The sequence below is a fragment of the Thunnus albacares genome, chromosome 19 (genome assembly GCF_914725855.1).
Source record: "Thunnus albacares chromosome 19, fThuAlb1.1, whole genome shotgun sequence".
Lineage (NCBI taxonomy): Eukaryota > Metazoa > Chordata > Actinopteri > Scombriformes > Scombridae > Thunnus > Thunnus albacares.
Genome location: NC_058124.1, coordinates 13,244,419 through 13,266,040, shown reverse-complemented (window position 1 = coordinate 13,266,040; position 21,622 = coordinate 13,244,419). Strand labels below are relative to the sequence as shown.

Genomic DNA, 21,622 nt, shown 5'->3' with positions numbered 1-21,622 from the left:
GAGGGGGAGGCTCCAGGAGAGAGGGGAGAGATGTTCTGGCTGGCAGGAGAAGGAGAGAAAGCAGAGTTGGTTTTTTTTTCCCTTATTGCTCGTTGCCCTTCCTACACAACGCGCACAACCAGCACTAGGCCAGTATTTGATAACCTTTTACTGCTGAACAGCATGCGATCTCAACATACTAACTTGCTTTTAAAAGGAGAATCCCAACTTACTCTGCTTGTTTAACATTCGCGCGGGGGGTTGTCATAGTGAACCATTTATTGATCAGCTTGGTAACCCCTGATAATATCCAGGCTAAATTTGTGGAGGTGGCGTCATTTGTGGATCTTGTCGCCATCATTCAAATCTTTTTTTTTTTTTTTTTCTTGGAATTTGTTGGACGGACTGATTTCATTCATACGTGTCCCGTAGAGTCACCTGATGTGATTTTTAGACTTCCAGCCATATCTTTCTGCCCCCCCCCCACGTCGACACGATGTCACACACACTCTATCTTAAAAGTACGTCCTGTTTGGCCTGCGCTTTTTACCGTTTTTAGTTGATGCTTCTATTTATGGCTGAGCGTTTTCTATTGCTCTCATTGAAATTACTTGTTTTTGGTGCCATATTGGCTTTTTTTTTTTTTTTTTTTTTTTTTTAAGCTCTTTTACTCACATTCACGCAAACAAACACATGGAGCACACATACGCCTCATCTTTTACTCCTCTGCTTTCCGTGCTTTCTTTGAAACACTGGTTGAAAGGAGTGTGGTTTACGCCTTCTGGGATTTTGGCCATCTATGTGCAGAAAAAAACGGGAGCGAGCCTCTGTAGAAGACTGACACGCAGAGCAGTAACGCCTATCCAAAAAACCTACTATAATGTGGACCAAATGGTTTCCGATTGATAGGCATTTTTAGAGGAAAAGCCTCGTCGGCTCTGTACATCTTGGTCATTAGAAGCATTCATCAGATGGCAAATTAAACCCTCATCTAGTGGAGTTGCTTGTGCGCCGCATGTACAAAGTCCTGAACCCTCCTATGCCAGAATCTGCTTCACAAGAAACTTACCCATTACGCAGCAGTCTGGTAGAAACGTATCAGCGCGACAGCCTGGTTTCAATTGTCTTATCCTGTAGACTAGAAAATCATGGCAGCTCCACATCCATCTCCAGAATCTTGTGTTGTTTTTATGTAGCTGAACACAGGAAGTGCAGATCAAGTGTTTTTGAGTGCCCTCACCTTTTGAAAAGTGACAGGAAACCTCACACAGGTCCTGGGAGTCGCTGTTGGTTTAGTCGACCCCCTTAATTTTTTTGGTACACAGTGTCTGGCAATGTTGAAGTGCATACAGTACGTATGTTTGTGTGCATTGCACGCCCTCTAAGTGTCAGAAAGTGTGTATGTGTGTGTGCATGTGTATCATTTTTTCGTTTCTTGCAAAGAAGACTTGATTATGTCAGTACTCGTCATGAACTTTTTCCTGTTGGTATGATCAAACTGTGTTTAGCTTGCCATTTAGTAAAGAACATGTGGAAGATGGGGAAGAGAGGAGTAATTTGGGTCTTGGTGAGTGTAACCCCCTCCCCCCCTCCTTCTTTTTCCAGATGTTAGAGACCAAGCCTGCACTGAAAAATCACAAAACTCAAGCTTGATGTGTAGTCAGTAGTCCTACAGCCACACCCTCTTCTTATCCGCCTATGACAAGGAGAACAAAAAAATAACAAAAAAAAGAATGTCGAGACTAAAAAAGCGTCTGTGTGTTCGTCTCACCACACACACCAGAGCCGGGACTGTAGCTCTTGTGGTGTTTACAAGGACATGAGTACCACAGCACAGTAAACTGTTCGACTCAAAAATTAGTGCGTATAGAGCTGACGTGATGCCAAGTCGGGCGGAACTCCGGTGAGCAGTTCTGGTCTCCCGAGGGGCCTGACCGATCATCTGTCTCTCTGTGTGACAGAGTGTGTGTAAGCGTGTGCGTGTGTGTGTGAGGGAGTGAGCGAGCAGGAGAGGTGACCACTGTTCATGTACAGCCTAATGTCAATGATGATGCTTCTCATGTGCACATGCTGGAGATGTACACGACCACATGTGCTGGGAATAAATGATTTCATAACTTTCTCTGGAGTCCTGCTGCATTATTTAATCATTTGCAAGAAACACATTTGTAAATAAAACTGTTCACATGAAACAAATAGTTCATAATGTTAGCGTGTAATTGATTAATAAAATGTAATATTTCACAATGTCATGGTTATATATATTTTGGCTGTATGTATTTGTACAGTGGGTCTCTATAAGGAAAAAACATTTCTATTTAGGAAGGCTTTTTCATCTTAACTCATTATTATGAGGAATAATAATAAGAGTTAAGATGAACTGATTAGAATTTGGTGGTCAAAGGTTTTTTGGCCACAACTCAATAATTCGTATGCTAATTATGACAACATTTCACACAAATGTCTATAGGATGAAGTGATGACATTTTATATCCCAAAAGGTCAAAGGTCAACTTCACTGCGACATCATAATGTTCTGCAAAAACACTTCAAAATTCAAGATTCAAAATCGTTTTACTGTCATTCAGCAAAACATCAGTGATGCAAAGCAGAACGAAATTACGAGAGTGGTCCCGTTAAAAACAGATAAATAAAGAGAAAAACAGTGTATGAAAAGAGCTCTATCAAAAAATCCATATATAAAACTGAAAAATAAATAATTTCTGGACATTGCACAGGTGTGAGGTGTAAATAATGTAAACATGAAAAGAAAGTGGGAGAGTTGTTGCACACTTTCTGACCATTATTCAACGCCATATTTCACATTTGGTCGAATACTGAATTGGTGACGCTAATCTTGGGTGCCTACCTTAAAACTATTGATCTTCTATGCTGCCGGGTTGAACATGACTTAGTCTGTGTGGCTTCTTTGCAGCAACATCCATATCTGAAGCTTTGTCTGCTGATATGGATGTTCAATCAGAATCAGCTTCATTGGCCAAGTATGTGAACACATACAAGGAAATTACACTTAATACCTTTTATTAAATTCCTTTAAAGTCTTCACCACAAATATTATATGAATCTGGACGGACATGGATGTAAACTGCAACTTGATTGGTTGGCGGAGACATACAACCGCGAGCCGGTATTTCTAGTTGCTTTATATTGTGTGTTCTGTTATTAATACCGTAACACTCTAAGTTTCACGATGAATGAAAAGTGCGGTACAAATTAAATGTATTATCATTGATCAGGGACCAATATCTTATGTCTAACAGATTAAATCGGATGTGAAGTCCAGACGTGGACACAGAACAGTTGTCGTTTGTCATCAAAACGATACTGCGCCTGCGCGGTGCGCGGCTCCGTTCTCCATGACGTCATTTGACGTTCAACCCAGGAAGTGGGTCGCTGGCTGTTGTTTGTGTTCGTTGGTCGCAAATCGACAGGCTTTTTCTGATTGAATATATATCGTTTTTTACGGGCCGAAATGGCGACGTTTATTTCAGTCCCGTTAAAAAAGTCCTCCGAAGTGGATCTGGTGAAACCGCTGTCGAAGTTTGTAACGGCCTCGTATCCAGCGGGAGAGGAGCAGGCGGAGTATATCCGCGCCGTGGAGGAGCTGAACAAGCTCCGCAGGAACGCGCTGGGAAGGCCGCTGGACAAACACGAGAGCTCCCTGGAGGTGCTGCTCAGGTGAACAAGCCCTCTTTTTTTATAACACACCTGAACCGACTGCCATGTTACCAACACCCGTAGCAACCGTCTTTACCTGTGGCGCTGAGTTAGCTCGGTCATTACCGCACCCAGATGTGTTAGCTTTTAGCTACTAGCATTGGGAGCTAAAAGGTATTTCTCACCATCATAACTGACTCATGCGTTTTTCATGCCAAGTTTCCTTCGATAGCTAATGCAAACATTGCTTGTTAAATTGTTATACTGAATTGACAGATACCTATAAGATGAAATAAACCATGTATGATGAACTATGTATGATCTTTAGCCATGGCTAGTGCATTGAAATGACTCAGAGTATGTGGTTTACCTTTCAAGTTTAAGTTTCAGCGTTTAATTTAAGCTGTATTGACTGCAGGGGGAAACACAAAACACCATACAATACATTAAACATTAAATATAAACCACAGGTTCGCAAAAAACAACATTCATAGTGACTTCAAACGTGGACTAAATCTAGCCCATTGGACCACACAGCCAATTATCACATACCACAAAATTGCGTCAGGAGGCTTTACAGTCTGTACAGCAATACAACATCCTCTGAACTTAGACCCCTCGCAACAACTCCATTAAAAAAAACAACCCTTTAACAGGGAAAAAATGGAAGAAACCTCAGGAAGAGCAACAGAGGAGGGGTCTCTCTCCCAGGATGCACAGATGTTCAATTAGTGTGTGTACAAAATAGAAGACAAATGACAGAAATACAGCATGGAACATGATAACAAAATTGTGATGAATTTATAATATATATGAAGAATGTGATGTATGAATCTAGCCATTATTTTCCAGAACCAATAATCAATCAATCACCATCACCACCTGACAATTTTTAAATGGGAAAGTGTAATGAGTTTAATGTAATGACATTAATAGGAATTAATTATGTGTATATCCAGAATTATCATCCCAAAAATCTGCTCACAGACACATTCAGACTCCTTAGCAGACATAGTTACATTACTACTACTATCTACACACCATCAGAGAGAAAGCACAGCGAGCTCTCCTGTCCGTCAGATGTCAATTCACATTCAGGCCCACGCACACAGCCGAGGCCTTCAGTCCACTGGCAGCCACATGATCAGACATCCAGTGGAAGGCAACCGCAATTTTTCATATCATAAATCACAGATCAACATGATAAAGGATAACAAGTGTGTATTTGAGAATCAGAAGCAAGAAAAACACATGGAGATAAAAGCTACCTTAATGTACTCTGTTGTGATGGATTATATGTTCACGGCTGACTGCTCTGGCTGTGTAAAACATTGCATATGTTCACATAATGCAAAAGCACAAAGATTGTCACGGTGCCAACCACTTTGCATAGAGGAACTGTGATGCAAATAGGATTAAACATAGTTCCTCTCTGTCCCAAGAGCAGGCTTACTCGTATGTTATTATACACGTTCCAGCCTTCATGGTCACATAGACTTCGACTGAGTTATCCTGGTCTCTATCTGTAAGATCACCTAAGAAAACTTTACCAATGCTGTGTCACTTAATATTAACCAACATGCTCTTTTCAGAGGTGATGGAGTGGACTTTGCTCTCTTTCATTTCAGTCTTTGTTCTCAATGACTCATATGTCATTAAATGCAGGTTAATGGCCAGGTATGAATTTGCAGAATGCCGGTCTTCCTTCAACTCCTCTGTAAGCTACTTCTTATCCGCAGTGCGAAGTGGAAGTGTTTTGCAGGTGCCAAACTTAGGCTCTTTAGATCTTAGACTCGAGCTGCTGACTGTTGAGAGCTGACAGCCGGGAACGTAGCCAAACATTGAGTAATGAAAGACATTTTCTTGCCTTTAGCACAATAGATTGTTTTCACTCTTGTTTTGGCTCTGTGATGCTTTTCCGAGATGCACTACCTGTGACGTTGCATGTTAGTAGTTGATAGTCGCAACTACTAAAATGGGAGACGTCACTTTATCCCATTTTCAACAGTTTCAATACTGGATAAGAGATTTAAAAAAGACTGAAAAGAGATGATTTCTCACAGAATCTGAAACATTTGCCCACTTTTAAATCAGTGGATATATCTAACTACCTCACTTCAGTTATATTCAAAGTTATTATCTTCTACTATCTCTCTCTATTACAAATGTATGGAGACTTGAACTATTTTGTGTTTAACTTGTGCTTGTGGGTGCCTTGTCTTTGTTTAGGAGAGACGTGGAAGCTAGCATGTCTGTGCAGAATGAGCGAACTCTTAGCATTGTCCCTCCTTGGCTCTCTTCACATGTCGCCTGTTTGCCATGTGCCAGGTAGCCGGGGCAACAAGCCCTATCCTTTTCACAGCCGGGCAGACACACAGCCATTGTGTCACCATGGTAACCATTGTTTTGTTTAGGACGTTTTCTTTTACCCTTCAGTTTACCAAAAGGCACACCTCATCTCAGCTTTCCCCTTTGCACTTGTGTGTGTTCATTTGTTCCTAAATGGGACACATGAGGATAGTAAACTGTGCTATATGAGGGTAGTTCTTTATATAAAGCCTGTCTTTGTTTACATATATGTTTGTACTCAAATCTTCTCTGGTACAGGAACAGCAGAGTGGATGAAATGGTAATAGGGAATTCCCTAACTGGCCTCTCAGCATGTTGTCATTCCTAATAATAGACTTTTCCATATCACTGACACGGATACTGATAGAGATAAAGAGCTGACGAGCCGTCACTGAATCTCTTTGTGTGTGTGTGTGTGTGTGTGTGTGTGTGTGTGTGTGTGTGTGTGTGTGTGTGTGTGTGTGTGTGTCCTGCAGTTTGCTTGCCCGTCCAGATATTTTTTCCTGACTCATTGTCAAGTGTCTCTGAAATAGCGGAGCTTCCCCAAACCACAGATCAGCAGTTATGTCATTATAATTACTACCTCTTAACCCAGTTTCTCAACTGTGATTATTTACTCACCAGCTTTTTCTGTTTTTTGTTAAATAAACCTAAATTTAAGAATTTAAGAAGACTGACTCAACTAACCTTAACCAAACCTTTAAACAATTAAAGTAAGTGTTTTCAAGTTGTGCTCTCATAAGGAAACACTGTTTCAATCCTGTCATTTCTTTCTCTTTTCAGATACTATGACCAACTGTGTGCTGTGGAGCCCAAGTTTCCCTTCTCTGAAAACCAGGTAATTGATTGGACAGCACACATGATTGTGGGTTAGATTTAGTTCCCAAACAGAAGAACTTCAACACAAAGCGTCTCTGTTTCCACAGCTCTGCCTAACCTTCACATGGAAGGATGCCTTTGATAAAGGATCGCTGTTCGGTGGCTCAGTCAAGCTTGGTAAGTTGCAGCCTCTTATCAAATGCTATTGTTTACTTACAAGAATACATGTGTAACGCTGTATATGTACATGTTAAGGGCTGTCCGTCTGTCTCTCTCCCTCTCTCTCTCACACACACACACACACCAACACAAGGAGAAACAAAGCTTTATAATTCTTAATAGCTCCCTGTTTTACTTTGTGTCCAGAAACAGGCCTGACAAGGTTTCATATAGGGTTTGAAGAAGTATGTGTGTAAGAGAGAGGAAGACATGTCACTGGTATGTTTGTGTAACATAAGTGTGTGTCAGGCTCAGTAAGGTATTAACAGATGCACTATAAAGTTTTTAAATCCATGTGAAATAAAAAAAGAAAGATTACTATTTGTTGCAGTCTTCACATTCATTCCCTTCACGCTTGAATCTTTTGTCCTCTGTGCTGATTTGTGGGAGCTCATAACAGTGGGATTCATTCCAGCGAGAAAAATGTAGCATTAAACAGTAGAAAATGCCAACCCCACACAAACAACTGCATCAACAAAAAACAGAAAGCAGTCGATATTCAACATTATATCCAAGTGGTGGAAGATAGATGTCACTCGGTCTTCTGTTTATGCTGTCATCACTTTCTAGTCATGGGAAAGAAATTCAAACCAATCCTAACGTCACAAACTCAGCAGGATTTGTGCTAGCATGTAATCCTGTGAAAGAGTATTATTGCATAGTTCAAATTGTCCCTGAAAAGAACCTAAATGCCTCTAAAACTCAAATCAACGGCATCCCTCTGAATAAGAATTTATTACTCTGCTGTGTTTTTGTGTGTTGCAGCTTTGGCCAGTTTGGGCTACGAGAAGACGTGTGTGTTGTTCAACGCAGCAGCGCTGGCCAGTCAGATTGCCTCAGAGCAGAACCTGGACAGTGATGAAGGACTGAAAGCTGCAGCCAAATACTATCAGGTGGGAGAACTAACACACAGTACTACAGTAACAGCTCAGTTACTACCAGATGTCCACCGGATGCGGCTCTGTCACACCTCTGTCGTGGTTTACATATCAACTGGAAGCGTTTTCCACTATTGTTTAGAGTCACTATTTTACAAGCATGTTGAATGCACATTTGCAGCTCATTAATGATTGTTGTGGGTACAGATACTTTAACTGTTTGAATTACTCTACACAGCTTGCCATCTTATCTTTATTTAGTACCAGATAGCGTTAGTATTTCCTGAATATTTCACGGAAGTAGAACTATACCATTTATTCTCCTGTGTCACCGACTTCCGAGAAGTGACACAAACAAACAAGAAAAACTCGTTTCATTCCATGTATGCTACCAGTCCAAGGTTTTAGTCCAACTCATAGTTTCAGTTTTTATTAAAATTCAAGCAGTTCAAGTCCACTCAATAAATGGTACATAGATAAGTGGTAAACTACCAGAGGTTAAAAGAACAAACCCTGTAATAATCCAGTAATAGGTTAACAGCCCATTGTTTTCCTGCAGCAATGGAAGAAAATAAAGCCTTGACATTTGAAGCAAACAATTCCTACAGTTGTCCCAACTTCTGTTGATTACTTGCAAACCATCTGTCTTCATAAAAGCATGGATGACAAAGCATGATGGTCTGGGGCTCTTTTGCTGGATCCAGAGTTGGTGACTTACACAGACTGACTGTCACCATGGACCAAAAGGGCTGCCGCAGCACTTTGTAGAGCCAGTAGTCTCTGGTCTACACCTAGTTGGTCAGGGGTTCATCCTACAGCAAGATAATGATCCAAAACACCTCCAGGCTGTGACAGATTTGGGATGAACTGGACAGAAGGGAGAAAGCAAAACAACCTGCGAGTGCAACACATTTATTGGAACTTCTGCAGCTGTGTTGGGAAGGTGCATTATGGGTTGTTTGTAGCATTAATGTTGCTAGGCAAGCAAGTGTCTTAAAGTCTATTTATAGTGAATGTGTTACAGTCAGTAAACCCTAAAAGTGTTTGGTTAGTCCAGTTTAACCTGCAGCAGAATCTGGAGGCTTGTGTAACGTGTTTTTCTGCCATGTCGGAAATAAAGTCATGATGAGTTCAAAGCGTCTTCTGACATCTCTGCTGCAGAAATAGAACATGTCAGGTTCGCCTTATATTTGAGCCAGTATGATATATACATTCACAAGTGAATTTCACACTGAGGAGACGCAAGCTTCAGCAGGAAAAATAGATTTGCTTCATAAAGATTGCGGGGCTGAGAAATGATCCGCAAGTTCTCTCTCTGCTCGTGCATCCAGTGGACATTGACACACCAGTTAGAACAGCAGCAGATAATATCCTGCAGCTGAACTCTGTGGACATGGAGGGTCATGGATGTGTAGTAAGGTCAGCTAGGACTGTTTTGAAATACAGTAAAAATTTTGGTTATGTAAAAATCAATTTTTGCATGAGTGCATATTCTCTCTTTATCTATTTCGTCTATCCAGCTGGCCAGCGGAGCATTTGGCCACATCAAGGACACGGTACTGTCAGCACTGAACAGAGAACCCACCATGGACATCTCACCCGAGACCGTCGGCACCCTGAGCCTCATCATGCTGGCTCAGGCCCAGGAGGTCTTCTTCCTCAAAGCCACCTCAGGTACCAAAGAAAAAAAAAACCCAAACAGTTCAAGTCAGGTCTTTTCAGTGCGGTATCACTATGATTTATCTCTGTTTATGGTTTGTTATGTAACCACTTAGTTAAAAAAGTGCATCACACACATAGACTGCTTAGTCTCTTGCTCAATAATGTGTCTAACATGTCTTAGTGTTTTGGGACATTGATTGGTCTTGCAGATGTAAAGGAAGTAGGTAATTGTAACTTTGAAACTTTAATTACACCCTCATGCACATTTTTTTACTGCTAGATTAATTTGTGGTGATGACAGTAGGCAGTTTTGATCCAGGTTGCTCACAGTTGCTGTCCCAGTTCTGTTTTTAGAGTTGCTTATTAGAGTTCTGAACAGTTTTGAAAGTTACACCATGATATAAGTTCCCATTTAAAAAAAAAAAAAAAAAAAAAAAAAAAAAAAGTCGACCCATATTTTCTGCTGAGAGGGTGACTTTTTTATTGTAAACTTATTTTTACACTTTGTTAGATATAAGGGCAATTTCATCAAGGTGATGCGGTAACACTGTTGTGAAACTGATGTACAGCCTGATCAGCTTGTGATGTGTGGTGTGCAAAAACATGATTTCTTATAACTTCTTGTGTTTAGATGTGTATTCTTTGCCGGCTGCAAGACTTTAAAAAGCGTCTTTTTCACCCAATAGATAAGATGAAAGATGCTGTCATCGCAAAGCTGGCCAATCAGGCAGCAGATTTCTACGGCGACGCCTTCAAGCAGTGCCAGTACAAAGATAACCTTCCCAAGGTATGTGAAGGACATGCAGAGTTACACACTAACCTGAAAACTGCTCGGGTTTTACACAAGACAGCAACAAACACATTCACAGCCAGCCATGTGTTTGAGTGCGGTGAAGATGCATACAGAGTTTGGATTCTGTATGGTTTAACGTGTGCCTGATGTTTTGTATGAGTGCATTTGTGGGAAAAATCGACTTGAAGGGGCTGTTGCTCTGTCATTAGCTTCGCTGCAGCTTAAGGTTTAGGACGGGTTTAAATCTGTGTTGCCTGTAACAAAATCACGTGGTCTCTTAAATCCCACTGTTGTGTCCTTAAACGCTGAGTTTTAAACTGAACCTTTGGTCGGTCTAAACCCAGGTGCTCTGTCCTGTAGATGCAACTATCCTGGAAACAATCAAAGCCAAGCAATTTTGAGAATCATTAATTTAGAGCTGTCAATATAAAACTATTTGAGAGAGAGCCTAGATTATAAAAATGGCTGGACGTGGAACCTTTAACAGCATTTGGTTGCCAGGCATGAAAGGCCTGAGTGCAGAGTAAATTATACAGAGCCAAACTTTGGAGAGTTTTAAGTAACTTTAAGATCTTAAAATAAACTCTACAGGGAGTCAGTGTAATCCAGGCAAGGGATGGAGAGAAGTGGTCTCTGCATTTAGTGTTTGTCAAAAGCCTTGCTGCTGTATTCTGCATACTGCGGGCTGGTCTGATGATGAACTGGAATAATCAAGGAAAGAGGAGACAAAGTCATAGACAACGGCCAGAATGTAGGATGAAATACTTTGGGTTTTTTTTCCAGGACATCTCAGGATTGTTTGAGATTATGGTAACGTTATTTTTAGAGCTGCAACGATTAGTCGATTAATAGATTAGTCAATCAACAGGTCAGTCCACTTTAAGTGAGCCTGTTCAGGTCAGGCTAATACGTTGTTGCTAACTTCAGGGCTAACCCCTCTCTATAGATGAGTATTTTCTTGGCCTTTAGGAGCTGCAGCATTTATTAACTGACACACTGTAGCTTGTACTGTACATTTACTGCCACATTGACAACTTAACCTTTTCCCCTGCTTCGCTGGCATTCACCGTCACTTTTCTGCCGCTCGCTCTCTGCACTCGCTACGCACACACATTACACACTGCCCTAAAGGAGCTACGTCACTCTTACAACAGTACCTTTCACAGAGATGTCCTTTGAAGAATGAGGAGAGGGAGAATGACTCAAAACAAGTCCACGGGTAACTTGAGGAGTTATCATGCTCATACAGCGTGCAAGTGAAAATCATTTGTAGCCCATTGATATCAATGATCGTGTGAAATTTCAGCAGTGACGCTCAGAATGATTATAAGGGAATCACTGTCAGGTCAGGTTTGGCACACAGCTGCATGTTCTAATTAAACTAAACCACAGCTAAGCTTCTCAGATGCTAAGTGACAGAGCAACAACTCCGAAGAGTGATACTCAGGTTGTGGGACTGTCCACATCACAACATCTCTCTGTCCTCATTGGTCCATTTCCATCCTGTTTTCACTCTGATTGGTTGGTTACTACTTAACTGCAGTTTGCATTGTGGTTGGTTTCTTATCATCTAATCATGGGCATCTGAAGCACTTACTGATCTGTCTAACATTGTGACTGAAGCGGACACACACACACACACACACACACACACACACACACACACATATACACACATATATATACATTTTAAGATTAATCAGCAGGAAATATGTAGCTTTTACTGCTGGAGTTAGTTGCACCAGCTGTTTGCAAGTTCAAACTTAACCTAGTTATCATGTATTTACTCACTAAGTCAAGATTTAAGCATCATTGTATTAAAACGGGTTTCACCACTCAAATCGGTGCTTATGTGAGTGTAATGTGATGGGATAAAGACGACACATCTGACCTGGCATGTGAAAAACATGATGAGATTTCACAAAAATAACACAAGATATAGAGAGAGGTTGATACGACATGCAACAAAGGCCGCTGGCTGGTATCGAAGCAGGCAGGTTTTTCTCTGTATTATAACATTCATTTCAATCTCTTTATTTTTCTCCTTTAATCTCATTGAGACATTTGATCAGACAAAACAAGGTATTGGAAAACATCACCATCACAGACTAAATTAAGAAAATAATTAGCAATTTAATCGATAGTACCTACCCTAATGCATATATGAATAAATCAAAGTCACACCTACTTTTACAAAGTATTGTCAGGTAATTTTAATGCGTGGCTTTGCCCCCTAAAACTGTTACTATAATTCAGATGTTATAGAAACTAGTTTATACATTACTAAGGTTGAAGACATTCCTTAAGATTTAATGGCGCAACCCAACTTAACACACAAACTTCAGGATGAATTTATGGATAACTGGTGCAACTCAGTCCTGATCTTCCATTCTCATCATATTTATTCATCATAAACATATACAAGCATCTCCACACTGACAGCAGCTCCACACACATTAGCTTGTAGTATGAATGAACATGTCACTCAAAAACATCTTTGTTTCGTCTGAATGCTTGAAATCAAACATACACACACACACACACACACACACACACACACGGCTGTGGGACGTTTGATGAAGGTGTAGCAGCTTTTGCTGAAAGGTTAAACACTCATGGCCTGTTCTGTTTTCTCTCTCGTTGTCTTCCTTTCTTTCTGCATCCCTCGTGGTGGTGGTGGTGGTGGTGTTGGCATTGGTTATGTGTGTGTGTGTGTGTGTGTGTGTGCGCGCGCTTGTGTTGTTCTTGCACACCTCTTGACTGCTTATGCCTGCACGTGATTGGCTTTCATGATGTCATTCCTGATTTGACCTCGCTGGTGTGTGTCTGCCATTTTGTGGTTTTGCCTTGCCATTGTGCGTGTGCGTGTGTGTATATATCTGTTTGCGTGTCTGCGTGTTGCTCTGTGGTTGCCTCTCCCTGGTCAGTATTTTTATTTTCAGGAAGTGCTGCCGGTGCTGGCGGCCAAGCACTGCATCATGCAGGCCAACGCCGAGCTCCACCAGAGCGTCCTGGCCAAGCAGAAGAAGCGCTTTGGAGAGGAGATTGCTCGCCTGCAGGTACGCAACTTTTGTCCCACACTGTCAGATACTTTCAGCAATTCATCTGTTCCATCTTCAAGGGATTTGTCATCACTAGAATAAGTTAATCTTCTTCTCTCCTCTTGTCTGTTGATCCCTCCAGCATGCAGCAGAGCTGGTGAAGACCGTGGCATCTCGTTACGACGAGTATGTGAGCGTTAAGGACCTGAGTGACAAGATCAATCGTGCCCTCACCGCAGCCAAAAAAGACAATGACTTTATCTACCACGATCGCGTGCCTGAGGTCAAGGACCTGGAGCATATCGGCAAGGCAGCGCTGGTCAAATCCACTGCCATCACACCTCCAATCAGCCAAAAATTCACAGGTACGACACACAGAGTCTCAACACACTTCCTCATTGACAAGCAGTTTGAGACATTTAAGTCTGATGTTAAATTTTAAGTAATATAAAAGACATCCAACTGAGTATTTAAGTCTGCAAAGGTTGTGTGTAGTGGGGATACTTGTCAGATTGTCTGCTTCAGAGTAGTTTTCTTTTGTTTTGATTCAAATTAGATAAGAAAACTTAAATGTCATGTGATGATTTGTTGTAACATAGTTTCTATTTCTGCAGAAGTATTACATAAATGTATAACCAACTAAATTCATTTTAAGGGTACGCACATTGTTTAGGTGATAGATCATGTTAATTGAAATCCATTTAAAACACACCTAATCATACTATATGTTATCCTGTCATCAACTGTTGTATGACAAACACCCAGGACATCGTAAAAATGACCTGTGAGCTAGAAAAACATTGACTTAATATCTTCCATATAAGTTGTTGACCCTCTTCTTTTTTTTTAACACATTCCCAGAATCATCCACTTTTAACAACATGACCTCAAACTCATCTTTTTAGAGAATCAATGACTTTAGATGGGATCTTATCTGCTTTACACTTGTTTCAAACCAGTAGGTTATGTTGTTATTTTCTCTTTTCAGACTTGTTTGAGAAGATGGTTCCCATGGCGGTGCAGCAGTCCATGAGCATTTACAGTCAGAGGAAAACTGAGACTGTTAACAGACTGGTGGGAACGATGAGGGAGGCCACCAATCTCTGCAACGGGTAAGCTGTTGTGTTTCTGTATGCCGTTGTGTAACTGTCCTCCGGTGTGCATGTCCGTGAGTTCTTGTCTCTCTGTGCAGGGGATGGGTTTATTAAAAATTCATAACATAATGGTGTACCAGGTACCATTAAGCCAATAAAAGTACATATGTTTTTAGTGTAGTGTCAAGTTCATGTATCATGCTTTGTCATGAAGCTAACAACTGCTTTACAATTTGTAGTATTTAATCAAAAATATACATATGAATGGAACATGATTTGATTAAATTAACAATTGGCAACTTTAGAAATTGGTACATTTAATTTTCAATATCAAAATGGTCAATATTAAATCAGGTTTTTATAGTGAGACACAGAATTTACTTAGTTTATGAAGCTGATGTGTGGAGAGATCATGATATTTAACCAACGACTGTCTCTTCAGGGTGTTGGCATCCCTAAACCTGCCGGCTGCTCTGGAGGATCTATCAGGAGACTCTATCCCACAATCCATTGCTGAGAAGGCCCGATCTATCGTACAGCAAGGAGGACTGCAGAGCATCGAGCAGCTAATCAAAGACCTGCCCGAGCTACTGACCCGCAACAGAGAGATCCTGGATGAGGTCAGTGGTGGATGTAGATGGACAGAAACACACTGAATTATGGATGTGTTACTACACTTTGTAGCTCATAGATGGTAAACAGGCTGCATTTATAAAACGCCTTTCTAGTCTTCCGACCACTCAGAGCGCTTTTACACTACATGCCTCATTCACCCATTCACACACACATTCATACTCTAATAGTACAGCCTTCAGGAGAAATTTGGGGTTCAGTATCTTGCCTGAGGACACATCAACATGCGGACTGGAGGAGCTGGAGATCGTACTGCCGATCTGACCCTGATCTAACCACGTCCTGTACCTGCATCACTATAACCTCTGACTTTACCGTTCAATCGAATCCTCAATCCGTTCAAAAAAGTAACTGAAGGCACTCGCAGAACTGCAAACTCTGTAATAGCTTGTTTGTCATATGGCTTTGTTGTTTTGACAAAGTAGCATATGAATCTAATGCGGTTTAGCAGCTGACTTGGATCTCCTGAGTATTTGTACTTTCCTACCGCAACCAACACATGAATACTAAAAATTCACAATCGTCCCTAATGGCGTAAATCCCAGATCAGGATCATCACTGAAATCTAATCCACTGATCATTGGGCCAAGGACTGTCTGTCCACCAACTTCAGCCAACCTATTTTTTTTAGACATCTTGCTGAGAAACAAACAAAACAGACGGGAGTAAAAACATAAAACACAATCTGCTTCCAAGGTTGTTGGCAGAGCGCAAAACCAAAATGTCCCAATTTCCCCAAAAAGGTAGTTGGTTGTGATGTATGAAGACAAAGTGCCATAACTGAAACTGACAAGAAAAAAACAGAAAAGTATATGTCTGTTGGGCAAAAGCAGATCATATATTATTTAACAACTAGTTTCTGGATATAATTTTTGTTTAAAATACAAACTCTAGTCATGACTTTTTAATTAATTGATTATTCAATCAACAGAGAATTGAGCAGAAACAGAAAAAATTGATAATTGAGTAACTGCAATTTTAGTATTGGTTGGTTCATGCTTATCCAGTGTTAGATTGTACTGCTCTTCTGTCTTTTTTATAATAATGTAAGTTGGGTTGAACAGTTAACAACCCAAATATCTTTGGGTTGTTAACTGTTCATCAGACAAAACAAGCTATTAGACGACATCTGCTTGAGCTCTGTGAACTTCTGATAGCAGTTTTTCACTATTTTCTGATATTTTATAGACCAAACAATGAGTAATTATACTGTGAATTCTAAAAAGGTCCTCAAAAGTCAGATAATAAAGAATACAGTCTTGACCTGCTCTATGTGAAAAGTGCACTGTGATAACTTTGTTATGGTTTGGCGCCATATAAATAAAATTGAATTGAAATGATACACACCCACACAGCTCAAACTACAAAATTTCTAATAAAAGTGCAGCCATTAGAATCTAATGTGTGCATTGTTAAGGTGTTTGTATTACTTGAGTACACTTAATATGCTTGTATGTGTCTGTCTTTTAGTCTCTGAAGATGCTGGATGATGAAGAGACGACCGACAACGAGCTGAGAACCAAGTTCAACCAGCGCTGGAACAGAACCCCCTCTGGAGACCTGTACAAGCCCCTTCGCGCAGGTATACACACACACTGAAAACATGTGATTCATTTTCTTCATTCTTCATTTTTTTGGTTCATTAAATTGATCTCCATGCACTGTTCACAATGCTCCTCGTCTCTTTCTTCTTCCTGTCTTCCTTCTCTGTTGTCCCCTTTCTCTCTCCCAGAGGGTGCTAACTTCCGCAACATCTTGGACAAGGCAGTGCAGGCCGACCAGGTGGTAAAAGAACGCTACAGCACCCACTGCGACATGATCACCCTGCTGTGTAAACCAGAGAATGAGCTCAATGCTGCCATCCCCTCCGCCAACCCCACCAAGACACTGCAGGGCAGCGAGGTCCGTCTCCCTGTATTGATGTCATAATATCTTTATTATTGGCCAGTCAATAGAAAACTTTATTGTTATGGTTATTTTTTGCGTTAAGGCTGAGTGTCACCTCATCCCAAGATATTTTGTGTGCCACAGAAACATAGACTCCCGCTGTACAGAAACACCCAGTGGACATTGTGTGCTTTATGGGCATGTCCCTCCTCCCCACAGTAGCTCCATTTTTCATTTGGTTTGCTGACTTTGCATTTTGTTTCACTGGGGAACTTAAATAACTAAGCAAGCAAAACTGTGGAGGAGCGAGAAGGAAGTGCATGATGTGTCTTCAGCTGCACTACATTCATGCTGAAGTGAAAAACTAAAAGATGTGTAGTATATTGCAGTTATAAGTGGTCAGTAAGAAGTCAGGGATTAATGTAGGTGAGAGGTGTGTGTGTGTGTGTGCATGTGAGTCTCCAGAACAAACGTTTCTACTGGTCCGTTCTCACCTTCACACAGGTAGTGAACGTGCTGCGCTCCCAGCTGGCTCAACTGGACGAGATGAAGAAGGAGAGGGAGAGTCTGGAGGGAGAGGTCAAGGCCGTGACCTTCGACATGTCCACCACCTTCCTGACAGCGCTCGCCCAGGACGGGGCCATCAACGAAGAGCAGCTGTCACTCTCCCAGCTCGACCAGTTGTATGGCGCCTACAACCAGCGGGTACAGGCCAGCCTCCGCATGCAGGAAGACCTGCTGGCACAAGTTCAGGTAAAGTTTGGGAAGGTTGTTGCTGTTTCAGAAATAAAAATATCGATGGTGCAGCAATGTGGACGAGTTTTTAAAGAGACTGTTACTTAACCGGGTCACGTGTCAGAGCCTTTACCAGCTCAAAGGATGTTGTTCTGCAGCTGATTATGACCTTTGACTAGTGTCGGAACAAAAAGTGAATGTCCTTATTGGACTAATGACTTATTGGTTTTATCAAACAAAAAACACATGCGAGCAGTTCACACATTAGATGCAGTTAAAGTTCAAAGAGTAAAACCTGGTTTGCACAGTAATAAACATCTGGGCAAACTTTTACTTTTGCCAAAATGTCAGCGCAGTGTCTTGTACAGATATATTCATACAGACTCATACTTCATAGTTTACTGTGCATAAATACTTCTAAGAGGTGTCAGAGGTTAAGCTCTTCAGTGTGTGAACCTTTCTTTTCAACCTGTGATCTTCTTCCAGACGTCCCACCAGGAGTTCAGCAGTCTGAAGCAGTCCAACACGGAGGCCAACCAGAGGGAGGAGGTCCTGAAGAAGTTGGCTTCGGCCCATGACAGCTACGTTGAGATCAGCAGCAACCTGCGCGAAGGCACCAAGGTACTCACTCAGCACAACGGCGACACACACACTCAGCGAAGATAAACTGTACTCTACCGCAGTAAAGCATATGTTGTCAGAAACTTTCCACTTTTGTTTGTTTTTTTTGTGAGCCAAGGTGGTTTGCAAGCACAGTGATTTATTTCTGTCCCCTTTTGTTTCTCTCTTCTCAGTTCTACAACGACTTGACAGAAATCCTGATTAAGTTCCAGAACAAATGCAGCGACATCGTTTTCGCTCGCAAGACAGAGCGGGATGAACTACTTAAGTATGTACTTGCCTGGTTATTAACAAAATCCTCTTTTTCTGTGTTTGATTGTTTTTGTCACACTCATATGGGCTGCTTAGAAGGGTAAAGGTGGGACAGTCGGCAGTTTCTCTCGCAGATTTGTTTCTAGCTTGTTGTCTGATTTTGATGTTTAACACTCAACCCCAGCAGATGTGTTGCTGTATAAGAATGTGATATTTAGATTGTAAGATGTGAGTCTAAATGAAGAAAACACTGCAGCACAGGAACTGTCAATAATGTTTGAATCCTTGTTTCCAGAGAGCTGCAGCAGAGTATCGCCCGAGAGCCCAGTGCTCCATCCTTCAACGTTCCTGCCTATCAGAGCACCCCAGCGGCCCCTGCTGCCGGCCCAACCCCTGCACCCAGGACCGTATTTGTAAGCAGCCACTCACAAAACAAAAAACGTTGAGTACCTTTTGCAGTAGACGTGATGCTGATGGTTGTTCACTGATCTATCTCTCTCTGATTCCTGCCATAGCAACCTCAACAACCCCAACAGCAGCCCCAGGCAAAACCCCAACCCCCAGCCAGGCCCCCTCCACCCACCGTAACCCCACAGGCAGCCTCCACCACTCCCACCGCTGCGCCACCAACTGGCCCTCCCAGCAGCAACCCACCACCTGTGGCCCCACCCACCCAGGCTCAGGGACCACCTTACCCGACCTACCAAGGCTACCCAGGGTGAGTTTCCATTTCTGAATACAGTTTGACCCACATAACTTTGTATCATGATGTCAGGATAGAGTGGACAGATTCTCTTTGGATTACTTGTATCACGATTACTTTGCACTGCTCCTTTTTATAGAAGCAGGCGTTGTATGCAAGAAATGTTAATGTGTCTGTACTGGATCTGCTTTGGTACATGTTTCACCCTGAAATTACGTGTATTAAATTAAAGGAATGTTTTTAACATTTCGGACTTGAGTTAGATGAGATAATTGATGCTCAGCTCTGTCCTAAGGTGAATCATACCTATAGCTCACTAATTAACACGCTGTATCTTTGGTTTTTTAATGTTTACATGAGCCAAAGTGTAAAAACAACAAGTTGTAGCTGGTTGGAGATACTTGTTATAACAATTAATAACAGCAGCCAGGTAGTGCGACTTCCTGTGTCTAATAACGCCGCGCTAGCTGTTTCCCCTGCTTCCAGTCTTAACATTTCTGTTTGTGTGCGAATTAAACAAATGAGATATAACGTGTTAGCCTTAGAAGTGCTGGTAGGTAGATTTTTTTTTTTCCCCTTTGAATACAGCCAGGCTAGCTGTTTCCCCTGTTTCTGGTCTTAATGCTAAGCTAAGCTCATCGCCTGTTGTCTCCATACTGAAGTTAACACACAGACATGACTGTGGAATCAATCTTCTCTCTGAACGCTGTGCAAGAAATTGAAAAACCATATTTCCCAAAATGACGAACTATTCCTTTAACATGTGACAGTTGAAATTGTAAAGTCATTCATACGTTTCTATGTTGTGGTCTCCATGCAGGTACTTCCAGATGCCTATGGGCTACAATCCTTATGCTGCTTACGGCCAGTACAACATGCCCAACATGCCCAACATGCCCAACATGCCCTACATGCCCTACCAGGGGACTCCAGGACAGGCAGGATACCCAGCAGCCCCCCCGGCCGGACAGCCCTACCCTGGGTACCCCCAGCAACCTCCCCAGCATCAGCCCTATTACCCTCAGCAATAACTCTCCACTCCATCCCCCCTCCTTTTCCTCCTCTCACATGTTAACACCAAATAAAAAATACCCCCCCAGCAATAACACTTCATCTCCATCGGCTTCCTTCCCTACTCATCCTTTATTTTCTCTCACTAATAGCAGCGTTTGAAACCCGAGTGATGGGCAACTGCAGAGCTGTTTTGCACTTCTCCCTGAAACCTTTTATTACTTTGCCATCCTTTATTCTTTCACCGAGCCTCTCCTCCTGTCCATCTCACCCTCCCTTCTCATCTTAGCTCATCTTTTCTGGGTTCTAACAGCACTTTTCTCAAACTATCTCAACTTTCATCGATGCACTAACACCCCTCCTTTATAGCCTGTAAGGTTTTTTTTTTTATGTACTCATTTTTCTAAATGGTTTTGTTAATTGTTTAATTTAAACCCTAACTAGTTTCCTTTGATAACTGACTCTTTGGGCTAGACTGCTGTAAAAGACTGATGAAGGCGCACTGAATCCCAGGATAGCTCTTTGTTTCCTGGTTTGGGTGTGTGTGTGTGCGTGTGTGTTGGGTGGGCGGGTGGACAGGGTGGTCATCACTAGTCATGCCACTGATGAGAGGGCACAGCCACATCCTCACCCCCCTCCCACCACCCAATCAACCCCCAGTGCTTCTTTATCAACTATATTCCTATTTTTGTAATGAATACTGATGCCTCGCTGATGTATAAACCTATAAAAACGAATGGCCTGTAGGTTTTCTAATGTAGATGACGACTGTTGAGAGTTCTTCTCTTTCTCTTTTTTGCTCTTTTCTCTCTCACCCAGGGAATGTTGGTATATTTCTGTGTTACAATCAGAGGCTGTAAAAGTGGGAGAAATGGTTCTATTATATATACAGTATATATATGTATAAATAAGACTCTGTATGTGGTTAACCGAGACACTCTGTGTGCTGCACTCTCATGCTCTTTGTGTTTATTTTTATTCCTCAGCTCTAATGTGATTAAAAAGAACAACTGCCAGCCAGAATTTGTCTTAAATGGTGAATGTATGTGTGTGTTCCCGTCTGTATCAAACTGTAAACCAGCCAGAAGAGGGCAGTCCTGCAGCTCACAGAGGGAGCAGCAGCAGCCGAGCAGCAGTTCACCTGCCGGTTGTTGCTCCTTTCAGCCAATCAGGGAGTAAGTCGTCCCATCCGACTAATCGGACGCCTTTTGACCTCTTGAGCACTGGGGGCAGATCCCATTTAGATGGCATGCAAATTACGTTCCCAG

The 21,622-nt window shown here is 41.8% G+C and overlaps 1 protein-coding gene across 2 annotated transcripts; it reads left to right on the top strand.

Annotated features, from left to right (window-relative positions):
• The first annotated feature begins 3,361 nt into the window (after positions 1-3,361).
• Positions 3,362-21,377, top strand: LOC122969652 (programmed cell death 6 interacting protein). Of its 2 annotated transcripts, none has more exons than XM_044335544.1 (18): positions 3,362-3,678; positions 6,790-6,844; positions 6,933-7,002; positions 7,810-7,937; positions 9,443-9,596; positions 10,271-10,371; positions 13,320-13,436; positions 13,561-13,783; positions 14,407-14,530; positions 14,955-15,132; positions 16,616-16,727; positions 16,878-17,047; positions 17,537-17,785; positions 18,254-18,388; positions 18,562-18,656; positions 18,936-19,053; positions 19,156-19,358; positions 20,164-21,377. In XM_044335544.1, the coding sequence occupies exons 1-18, from the start codon at positions 3,473-3,475 to the stop codon at positions 20,372-20,374; spliced, it is 2,649 nt and encodes an 882-aa protein (XP_044191479.1). In that variant the 5' UTR covers positions 3,362-3,472; the 3' UTR covers positions 20,375-21,377. The 2 variants fall into 2 exon arrangements, with proteins under 2 accessions (XP_044191479.1, XP_044191478.1); XM_044335543.1 differs by having other exon boundaries at positions 13,305-13,436.
• Positions 21,378-21,622: the final 245 nt, after the last annotated feature.